Source organism: Caenorhabditis briggsae (assembly GCF_000004555.2).
Source record: "Caenorhabditis briggsae complete genome, chrIII, whole genome shotgun sequence".
NCBI classification, from domain to species: Eukaryota; Metazoa; Nematoda; class Chromadorea; order Rhabditida; family Rhabditidae; genus Caenorhabditis; species Caenorhabditis briggsae.
Window position 1 is genome coordinate 3,406,569 of NC_013490.2, and position 12,090 is coordinate 3,418,658.

The window sequence follows — 12,090 nt, forward strand, 5'->3', positions numbered from 1 at the left end:
AAAAATGAAGAGCATAAAATGTTACATATTTTATTACTTGACACACTTTTGATAGCTTCTCGGGTTATGGAGATATGCGCCTTTAAAGGTAGCGCGCGTCCATAGGCTCCCTTCCCCTTTATCTGGCGCGCGCCAACTTTAAAGGCGCATATCTCAAAAATCAAAATAGCTATCAAAAAGTTGTCAACTAACAAAATATGTAAATTTTTATGCTTTACATTTTTGTAATTGACAATTTTCAATAGCTTTTCCAGATCTTGAGATATGCGCCTTTAAAGTTTGATGTCAAAAAAAACTCACATAATCCGGTGGCGGCTCATAGGGTCTTGTCACCATCCTCGATGTATGTCTGGCTTGTGGTTTGTCGATAGAAGTTGCCATTTTTTGGCGCGAAATTTGAATTTTTCAAATTTTTAGGGAAACTTTGTTTGATTTTTGGCTACCTGAAAAGAAAAATAGGAGGATTATAAAAACTTTAAACATTGGGAAATTTTTTATGAGAAGAAAAGTTTGACGAGTGATGAAAAATGACATATTCATATGACAGGAAGAAGGATTATTTGAAAATTTGAAAAAATTTAAGTTTTTGAAATTTCTGAATTTCTGAATTTCTGAATTTCTGAATTTCTGAATTTCTGGATTTTCGAAAGTGGAAAATGGAAATTTTCGCGAACAAAACAAATCAAGTATTAATCCATAATGCTCACAAATTGAAATTTTTCGGAGCAAAAAAAATTGAATTTCCGGAAAAGAGCCACTTGAAAAACTGAGCCTCCTAAACCGTATTTTTCCGAAAAATGTGTGAAAACCTTGATGACGTGGCAAAAATAACACACCCATTTGTTTGTATATAGAGTGTGTCGGAGAAGAAAAGGTGTGGAAGATCGAAAAGTATACGAATGTTTGAAATAGAAAAAAAATTCTAGAAAAATAAGAAAACAATCATGTGGATAACATTGAAAAAGACCAGAGATGAGCTCAAATATTATGGGAAACCGTTTTCGGCGCCTTTGAAGTCGTCTGGGAGAGATAACACATGTTAAAAAGTGAAACAAAAAAGATTTGGCTCCAAGGGGAATCGAACACCGGACCATATATAGGTGAAAAATACCCAATATAGGTGAAAGAATTTCGAAAAAGAAAAAACAAGATTTTTTTCGCGATTGGTCAATTGTGGACCTTTTATAGGGCCAGTTAGTAAGATACGCATATTGCTCGCAAATGGTCATTTGTAGAACCACTAGTTCGCGGCAGGTGAGTAATTGGGTCGTTTATAGCTCTTCATCTGTAATTGGTCAATCGCACCTTGGCGAGGAGAGGGCGAGGAAGAGGAGGCAATTTGAAAAATCCAACATTTTCAAAAAATTTTAAAAATTTTAAAAATTTCAAAAAAGAAACCAAAATTTTTATTATTTCTTTTCAACTCATGTTTTAGGATTAGACACAAATACCAAGAGAAACTAAATAAACTCTCTTTTCTACCCCTAGGGAAATAGATATAGAGATCATTTTAAAACTAACAGTTCTCTACAGTAATCCCAACTGTAAACACCTGGTTTCTAGTTTTTTTATACTTACAATTAGTTTGATAAAAACGAAAGCTACAAAAAAAGCAAGGCCATAAACGACCATGCGTGACCTGATTAAACCGATGATAAAGGTAATAAAACTTTGGGTATCGTAAATTATAGGAACCCGCAAGGACCCCACATGGTTAGAAGCTAAAGAAAATACACCTAAACAGGCAGAAAACTGAAAAGACAAGCCAGAAAAGAAAATAAAAAGAGTTTGGCGCCATGTGGAGTCGAACTCGGGACCTCGAGATTCAAAAGCGGGAGCGCTAGCCAATCGACCATGGGCGCATTCCTAGGCATTAGTGTGAATGGCGTACAGGAAGCGGTGGGTTTTGGCGCCCGCCAGGAGAGGCCGGGGAGTCGGAGAGGAAATTTTTAAAACATTAAAAAGTTTTCAAAAATCCAAAAACCCCCCAAAAATGAGTCAAAGGATAACGTAAAACCTCTTAAAAGAGGACAGACCTTCACCCTTTACTTCTAAACCCTATAATCGACACCTATATGACCTTTTAGAGCGGTGGAATCTTCCCGGAAGAAGGACTATTGTACTAATACCCATGAAGTAGGAAAGAAGGAAAAAAGAAGGAAGATATCAATCTGTATACATTGGGGAGGAAAAGGAAAAAGGGTACTATACATACACAAACATAAGAGAGGAGGTTGTTGCCAAGTACAACAATTGGAAGGGAAAAAAACTACTAATAATAACGGAGAAGGTGCTTATAATTACGCAAAAAGCAGGGGCGTTTTTGTAATGAGAAAGACAGAGATTTTTATTGCAAAATATTAAGCGTAAAATTTCACACATTTTATTAGTAGATAACTTTTTCCTAGCAATTTTAGCTTTTGAGATATAAGACTTTGAACCAAAAAATAGGGTGTTATCTTCTAAGCGTTATAACATTTGAACCACTAGTGTTATTAAACTCGCGTTTTTTGTATAATGTTAAACATAAAATTTGCTACATTTTGTTATTTGATAAATATTCTCTAGCTTTTTTGGTTTCTGAGATCTGCGCCTTTAAATTTTGCGCGCGCTTTGGGGTAGCGCCATCGCCTCCTTTTTTGGTACCCAAACCTTAAAGGCGCATATCTCAAGAACCAATGAAGTTATTATCATGATTTTACTATCAAAATGTATGACATTTTTTATTCCTTATTTTGCAGTTTATTACAGTTTGTTAGCTTACCTAGTTTTTGAGATATGGTTCTTGAAAATTTGGTATAGCCAGCGCGCGCTATGGGTGAACTTTGCAATGCCGTATCTCGCGAACCAAATAAGCTTGTATTACGGTTTTTCTATCAAATTGTGTGAAATTTTACGCTTTTTGTTAAGAAAGAAACCATAAATTGCTAACTAAAATAGGTTCTGAGATATGTTCCTTTAAAGTTACCCGCATGATAGTTTCTCCGTTTTTAAAAGAAGGTACAAACAAAACACATACAGATACCGTTCGTTTTTTTGCGGAAAAGGAAAAAAGAGGAATTGAAAATTATACAGGAAGAAGAAAGAGATACTTAGTATGTGTAGTTGTCTCGTCACCCCCCTCCCACGGGGTCATGAATGGCAATTAGGAAGAACACGGTGGGTGTTTGGCAAAAAGAAACCCAAGAAGAAAGGAAAAAACGGTGAAGGAACTCAAGAGTTTGGGTAATTGGGGTGTGTATAACCTCTACGGAAGAGAAAAAAGAGTTCGTCAACAAGAGGAGTCGAACCCGGGACCTCGAGATTCAAAAGCGGCGGCGCTAGCCACTCGGTCACGGACGCACTAGCAGCCTATGGTGTGGGGGGCGTATAGGACGGTGCGGGTTGTGGCGGCGACCGGGGGGAGCCCGGAAAGAGGGAGGTGAAACTTTTTGCGTGTTAAAAATTCAAAATTTTCAAAATTCTTGAAAAAGACTTTTCAAAAGGCACACCTTGGGATGGAATTTATATATGTATATGGACGTATCCTGCAGAGAACATGGTCATTAATATGATGACTACTCAAGAAGAAGAAGACCTTAAGGACTTTATATTCTCTTGAAATGGATATACCGACCGGACAAGAGAGGTAAAAAGAGAGAAATTGTGTGTATTAACGAAGAAGGAGGGGAAAGAATTGATGGGATGGAACATGGCTTTTCAAATGAAATCGTATTGGATAGGCGAGAAGGAGGTGATGATAGGGAGAGAAGAAAAATGAAAGGAAATTGGGGGAAAGGGCGAAAGTAAGCATGGTAGCATCCGGAAGATTGAAAATCCAAAGCTTTATATTCTTTTTCAATTTTTTGAAAATCGTATTTTTTCAAAATTGCGCTCCCAAAAATTTTAATTGCCGCGCTCGCCAGGCGCCACAACCCGCACCCTCCTATACGCCCTCCACACCATAGGCTTTTAGTGCGTCCGTGACCGAATGGCTAGCGCAACTGCTTTTGAATCTCGAGGTCCCGGGTTCGATTCCACCTAGTCCTGAACTTGTTAAAAAATTTTTAAGAGCCTTTTTATATGGTTAAAATGATTTTTAAAGGATCAAAAAGGGAAAATGAAGACCTTCTAAGCGAAAATAACTAAAAAAGGGGACGAATATGAAGAAAAAGGAAGAGAGGATGTTTGAAGTGTTTAGTATGTATTTGGTGTAGGTAGAGTGTCTAGGAATAAGGGCAAATCGAATTTATTGAAGTGATGATATACCTTGAGAGGAAAAGGAGAATTAAAAATAAGCTAAAATAAATATGAAAATTTAACATTTTTTTGAAAAATTAAAAAAATTTAGAGTTTAAAAATTCAAATTTTCGACTTTTTAAGGATCTCCAAGAATGCTCACTGAGCATGATCATCCCCAAAAAAAAGTTTCGGATTACAAAAATCCCAAGCCATGGGGGGATAACAAACAAGAAATTTATAAGAAATCGGAAGAATCGGGAACATACAAACAGAAATCAAAACAAAGGTAAACATCTAGAGAGAGAGAAATCTTATGAAAGAAGAAAACGGATTAAAGGCACATGCAGCAAGAAAAAAAACGGAACCCGAAAACGAACACCCAATTCTTCGAATTATATAACCCGAGAATGAATGCGCGTATTGTTTCGGGTCAAGTGGTAAATGGCTTAGTTAGAAAAGGAGGAAACGCCCATAGAAACCCCCTAGAACACAAACAAATTACAAGAAAATTGTGTAAAAAGAAAACAAAAAAGTATAACCCCGGGTGGAGTCGAACTTGGGACCTCTAGATTCAAAACCAGGTGCGCTAGCCAGTAGGCCACGCGCGCAACGTAGATCATCAAGGGTGAAGGGCGTAGAAGAGAGGGGGAGGAAGCGGGGGCGGCGGGGATTGGAAAAGCTGTAAATCAAAAATTTGGGTCATTTGGAAAAGAGGAAACATCTAAATAATTTCCTTGGAAAATTGAAATTTTGGTAAAAGATTGCCGAAAAAGACAGAGGCAGGTGCCGAAAACGGAAAAGTGTCAAAAATTTGATTTTTTGTTGATTTCCCTAAATTTGGACAGCTAGACTAGACAGGAAATTTGCTTTGGAAGGAGAAAATTGAAAGATCAGAAATCCAAATTTTTTGAAACTTCTGAAAATTTCTGAAAAATTGAAAAGCAATTTTTTGAAAAGAATGGAATGGGAAAGTGAAATATCATCTTTACAATTTTTTCCTTTTCTTTTCAAAAAGAAAAAAAAATGAAAATAGAAAAAATTTGGAACTTCCTTATTACAAAAAATTCTAAAATTCTAAAAATTGGAATTTTACTAAAAAATGACGATTTTCTCGGAAATTCGAATTTCCGGAAAATTCTTTTTTTTGCAAAAAAAATGCAAAAAAATTATTTTTAGAATTTTAGAATTTTAGAATTTTAGAATTTTAGAATTTTAGAATTTTAGAATTTTAGAATTTTAGAATTTTAGAATTTTAGAATTTTAGAATTTTAGAATTTTAGAATTTTAGAATTTTAGAATTTTAGAATTTTAGAATTTTAGAACTCTAGAATTTTAGAATTTTAGAATTCTAGAATTCTAGAATTCTAGAATTCTAGAATTCTAGAATTCTAGAATTCTAGAATCTTAGAATTTTAGAATTCTAGAATTTTAGAATTTTAGAATTTTAGAATTTTAGAATTTTAGAACTTTAGAATTTTAGGATTTTAGAATTTTAGAATTTTAGAATTTTAGAATTTTAGAATTTAGAATTTTAGAATTTTAGAATTTTAGGATTTTAGAATTTTAGAATTTTAGAATTTTAGAATTTTAGAATTTTAGAATTTTAGAATTTTAGAATTTTAGAATTTTAGAATTTTAGAATTTTAGAATTTTAGAATTTTAGAATTTTAGAATTTTAGAATTTTAGAATTTTAGAATTTTAGAATTTTAGAATTTTAGAATTTTAGAATTTTAGAATTTTAGAATTTTAGAATTTTAGAATTTTAGAATTTTAGAATTTTAGAATTTTAGAATTTTAGAATTTTAGAATTTTAGAATTTTAGAATTTTAGAATTTTAGAATTTTAGAATTTTAGAATTTTAGAATTTTAGAATTTTAGAATTTTAGAATTTTAGAATTTTAGAATTTTAGAATTTTAGAATTTTAGAATTTTAGAATTTAGAATTTTAGAATTTTAGAATTTTAGAATTTTAGAATTTTAGAATTCTAGAATTTTAGAATTTTAGAATTTTAGAATTAAAAAAAAAGGTCAAAAACGCTTTTAAACAATTTTTTCAAACAAAACAGTTTTTCCGGAAAAAGAAGGAATTGCAATAATCCTTCTTTTCGACCTGATTCTTATTCTTATCCCTTTTTCCTCCTTTCTCTCTCTCTCTCTCTCTCTCTCTCAAGTGGTATGGTCAATTTGTACAACTTTTTTGTAGTTTTGTAAATTTTATAAGAGGCGTCGGTTCAAGTGGGAGCAAAAAGCAGAGATAAGGGAGAATTAGCAGCCGACTTCTACCGCGCCAACTTTAAAGGCGCACATCTCAAAAACTACGGTAGCTGTCAAAATAAAAAATGTAGTTAATCACACAACTGTAGAGCTTAACATTTCACATATTTTGTTATCTAAAACATTTTTGATAGCTGCTCTAGTTTTAGAGATACCCGCCTTTGAAATTGAGATACCAATGCCAGGGGGAGGGGGTCGCTACCTTGAAGCGCGCGCCAACTTTAAAAGCGCATATCTCAATAATCAAGTTAGCTATCAAAAAGTTGCATTTTACAAAAATGTAGAGCATAAAACGTTACATAGTTTGTTAAACAGTTTTGAAAGCTGTTCAAGTTTTAGAGATACGCGCCTTTAAAGTTAACGCATCCATTACGGCGGCCCGTTACCTTAAAGCGCGCGCCAGCTTTAAAGGCACATTGTATCTCAAAAAGTTAAATAGCTATCGAAATTTTGTTAACTATCAAAATATGTGAAAAATTATGTTTTATATTTTTGTAAATTTAATTGTCTGATACCTCGTTTATTTTTTGAGATACGCCTTTGAAGTTGATGAACAGAATCAGGCCGCCGGGGGCGCTAACTAGAAGCGTGAGCAATCTTCACAGGCGCATATCTCTAAAACTACAAAACCTACTGAAAATTGGGAAGAAAAACAACAATATATGTAAAATTTGATGCTCTACATTTCTATAGTTAACAACTTTTTGATAGTTCTTTCAGTTTTTGAAATATGCGCCTTTAAAGATTGCAAGTGCTTAAACGCGACAGTGTAGCTCTAATTTTAAGTGGTGAGTCTGGTCTAGGAAAACTGAAGTTTGCAACAAAAAAAATAGTGGATAAGTTACAAAATCTCAAGACTTGTTTATTCAAACTTTTTGTTTGCTATTACATTTTGCACGTTTCAATGTTGAAATAAGTAGTTGCGGACATCCGGATAGACAGACCTACGCGGTCGGCTGTCAACTTTAAGCACATTTATCTTGGTTCATATGAGACATATCAAAAAATGGTCTACTAACAAAATGTTACTGATATTATGATACACATTTTGTCAGTTGACCATTTTTCGATATCTTTCACAGTAAACGAAATATATGGGCTCAAAGTTGAGGGGCGGGGTATTATATAAGAGAGTTTACGGTAAATGTAATGAAAATTCGATTCTATGATCCTAAGATTCGAAAGTTCGAAAAAATCCGGACAAACAGACAGACAGACCGATTAAGCTAGTGTTGCGCAAAGCTAGATTGTTGCGTGTATATAAGCATTTCTCTGCCTCTCTCTCTCTCTCTCTCTCTCACTAACCCATTTTCGTTCGGCAATGTGTTAATTGGTTAGAACGACGAGAAAGACATACTGCCATTGTGGAAGCATCGGTCGAGAATTGATGAGAAAATGGAGAGAGAAAAGGATTCATGTACTATGGGAAAACATACACAGAAGCGACAAATCACAATTGGGTTTTCGAGAAACAGGAAGAGAATATAGAAGAAGGAGAAGCATGGATCGTTAGACTAACTGAGAAAAAGAAGAAATGAAGATTGGATTTAGAAAAAGTAAGAGGATTAGTTGGAGAAGACCATCTTGGCAGATGGTCTCCAACTAAGCTAGGCGGTTAGTATAATAGTAAGCTATATGTGATGAGGATATAGATAACTTGAAGAAGAAGCTTAATTAGAACTCATGGGTAAAGTCTTGAAGGTACCGTACCACTGAGTTAAAAACTATGGAGGTTGATCTTTGGCATTTGAGTACGGTAGACAAGCGAGAATGTGGGATTTTTGATTTCCTTTGAGTTTCCTACCCAAATTCAGGATTCCAGATTCCGGAGATGTAGATGTCAGGAAATGGAGTTTGAACCACAGATAGCCGATATGTTGGGGATCAGTAGACTTAAATGACTTGTTGAATTTCTCTGAAATTTCGAGTGTATACGAAACAAAAATAGAGCTTTCATTTTGTAGTTGACAATTTTCTTGTGCGATTTCATCCAAATGAGATAAGCCGCTTGAACCCAACCTATTGCTTCTCAAAAAAAGCACTGATCTCACTAGTTCAACTTTGACCACTTTTTTCTCGGTTCCTGTCAAAGATAGCAAAAAGTGATCAACTGATAAAATTTTGCCTTGAAATCAGAAATATTTATCAGTTGAACATTTTTTGATAGCTCAAACAGGAAACGAGATAATTAGGATCAAAAGGGACTTCTCTTTTTTCAAAAAGAAAATTCAAGTATTATTTAAAAGCGTGGTAACAAAAGAGGGGAAAATCTACTTTTTGAATTAATAGGAACCAAAAAACTACGTGAAATGGTTCAGAAGCCCAGGAAAAGTACCATAAAAGAAGAGGGAAGTGGAGGAAAGAATCAGTTCTTCCCTTCTCGGAGCTCCAGGGAGGGGAGGGAGCTCAGGCTGGAGCCAGTGAGTCTTGGGTCCTGGGTCCGGGTCCTGGGTTTATGACCTAGATTTTATTTTTTAGGCCATGACCTAAGAATCGAAATCTATGTCAATAGCTGAAAATTGAAACCTATGTCAATAACTGAAAGTTGAAATCTAGGTCATGACCTGAAAATTGAAATTTACATGACCTAGAAATTGAAATCTAGGTCACGAGCTAAAAATTGAAATATAGGTCATAACCTAAAAATCGAAATCTAGGTCATGAACTACTAATTGAAATCTAGGTCATGACCTAAAAACTGAAATCTAGGTCAGGCTTCAGCTGGAGCTCCCTCCCCTCCCCTCCCCGGAGCCCCGAGAAGGGAAGAACTGATTCTTTCCTCCACTTCCCTCTTCTTTTAATGGTACTTTTCCTGGGCTTCTAAACCATTTCACGTAGTTTTTTTTTGGTTTTCTATACCACGCTTTTAAATAGTAATCGAATTTTCTTTTTGAAAAAAAGACGTCATTTTTGACCCGAATTATCTCGTTACCTGTTTGGGATATCAAAAAATGTTCAACAAATGAAATATTTCTGATATCAAGACAAACATTTTATCAGTTGATCACTTTTTTCTATCTTTTACAGGCACCGAGAAAAAGTGGTCAAAGTTGAACTAGTGAGATCAGTGCTTTTTTTGAGAAGCAATAGGTTGGGTTCAAGCGGCTTATCTCATCTGGATGAAATCGCACAAGAAAGTTGTCAACTAGAAAATTGAAGCTCTATTTTTGTTTAGTCGACTCTCAAAATTTCAGAAAAATTGAACAAGTAATTTAAGTCTACTGATCCCCCAACATATTGGCAATTTGTGACTCAAAATCCGTTTTCCTCAGTTTTCAAAATTTTGAAATTAGACATGTTTTATATCATTTAGAAGCTCTTTTCTAGTTATACACTTTCTATTTGAATTTTTCCAAAAAAAGATATGCACCTTTAAAATCGAGACTACAGAAAATTTGAAATTCAAAATTTAATAAATTAATATGAACACAAAAAGTTGAAATTCGAAAAATTCGAAAAATGTCAAAAAACGAACTTACTGAAAGAAAAGATAAGAACTGGAAATGTGTCTAAAAGGAATCTAGAAACGTTAAAGTCTGAAATTTAAAGAAAGATCCGATTCTGATCTACCAATGGTAGATCAAATGAAAAGATAATAAATCCGATTTCGTTCCGCTTTGAAATTCGATTTATCTTCTTCAAAATGCAATTATTACAGTAAAATATTGGAAAAAATTGTTTCAAAAATATTCTGAAAATTCTAGAAAGAATGAGAAAAAAAACAAACTACAGTAACCTCACTAAATTCTTCATACAATCTAAAAAAAGTATGGTGAGAAGGTCAAAAAATGCCAAGAAAACCTACTAAAAAATTTTACGAACGGAGGGAAAAGGTGAGAAAATCGGTGGGAGAAATAAAAGATAAAAGAGGGATAATAAAAAAAGGTACTTGAAGGAAACTGGGAAAAGTGAGAAATATAATAAAATGTAGTAGTATCGCAGTGCCAGATGTTCAGAAGTAGTTACTAACATCGAAAAAAAGAAAAAACCACAAAGGGGATTGAACCCCGGACCTCGTGCACAATACACAGGTGATTCGTGATTTCTGGCTTGTTTTTTCAGTTTTCTGCCTGTTTAGGTGTATTTTCTTTAGCTTCTAACCATGTGGGGTCCTTGCGGGTTCCTATAATTTACGATACCCAAAGTTTTATTACCTTTATCATCGGTTTAATCAGGTCACGCATGGTCGTTTATGGCCTTGCTTTTTTTGTAGCTTTCGTTTTTATCAAACTAATTGTAAGTATAAAAAAACTAGAAACCAGGTGTTTACAGTTGGGATTACTGTAGAGAACTGTTAGTTTTAAAATGATCTCTATATCTATTTCCCTAGGGGTAGAAAAGAGAGTTTATTTAGTTTCTCTTGGTATTTGTGTCTAATCCTAAAACATGAGTTGAAAAGAAATAATAAAAATTTTGGTTTCTTTTTTGAAATTTTTGAAATTTTAAAAATTTTTTGAAAATGTTGGATTTTTCAAATTGCCTCCTCTTCCTCGCCCTCTCCTCGCCAAAGTGCGCCCCCCTCTACGCTTTTCACACAATTGTGTTCAACTTGCGCGCGTGGCCTACTGGCTACACAGGTGATTCGTGATTTACCAATTACAGATGAAGAGCTATAAACGACCCAATTACTCACCTGCCGCGAACTAGTGGTTCTACAATTGACCATTCGCGAGCAAAATGCGTATCTTACTAACTGACCCTATAAAAGGTCCACAATTGAACAATCGCAAAGATATTCTTGTTTTTTATTTTCCTAACTTCTTTTTCTTATTTTGGATACTTTACTTCTTTTTTCGCCGTTTTCTTTGCAGTTTTTGTTCGGAATCTATTAATTAACATATAATACTATACTAGAATACTGTATAACCATGAATGTATCGTTTTGTTTGCAGAAAAATAGAGAAAATTGCCGGAAGACAAAAGTCGGAAGCAAGAAGCCGAAATTTCGAAAAACTCTGGAAGAAGCATTGATTCTGTACTTTCAAAGAAGCGTCCAGTAAATCCGAATTTTTAATCTAATTTTTACAGTGTGCCAGAAAATCTCAATTTTCCTGTATGTCGACTGGACACTCTGGAAAAATGCAACTGAGAATGAGGAAGGAAAAAGTTCTGGAATAGTGGGTAAATTTGAAAACGAATATCAGAAAAAAAAGTTGATTTCAGACGGAAGTGTTAAGTTTGCGGATTTCGAAAAAAATTTTCAGTTGATAACTTGTGTCAGAGGTATAGTACAAAAAGAATTGGAAGCTTAAAATCTAGATAATTTATTTCAGTTACTTCGAAACAACAATCAACGTCATCTTCTTCTGCTCATCGTCATCGACTGAAGGAAAAATGGACAAAACGAGAAGCTCCGATGCCGTTTCAGCCAGTTCGACAACAGCGGAAGAGAATAATATAACTTTTAATTGATTGTTTTTTCGCTTTTCATTGTTTTTTCTGTGTAATAAACAATTTTTAGCAGCTGCTAGCTTCCAGTTTCGAAACAATATACCGTAAAACCTCTAATAGAACGACACCCGGATCGTCCACTTTGATCCTATATATCTCATTTTCTGTGAAAGATATCAAAAAGTGGCTAACTGGTAAAATGT

At 34.3% G+C, this 12,090-nt stretch overlaps 1 protein-coding gene across 1 annotated transcript; it reads left to right on the plus strand.

Moving 5' to 3' along the window:
* Nucleotides 1-10,955: 10,955 nt before the first annotated feature.
* Nucleotides 10,956-11,897, plus strand: CBG21139 (the record flags this gene model as incomplete). The annotated part of the gene is made up of 4 exons (XM_002642708.1): nucleotides 10,956-11,073; nucleotides 11,525-11,617; nucleotides 11,660-11,719; nucleotides 11,770-11,897. The coding sequence occupies 4 exons, from the start codon at nucleotides 10,956-10,958 to the stop codon at nucleotides 11,895-11,897; spliced, it is 399 nt and encodes a 132-aa protein (XP_002642754.1).
* Between the last annotated feature and the right edge of the window lie 193 nt (nucleotides 11,898-12,090).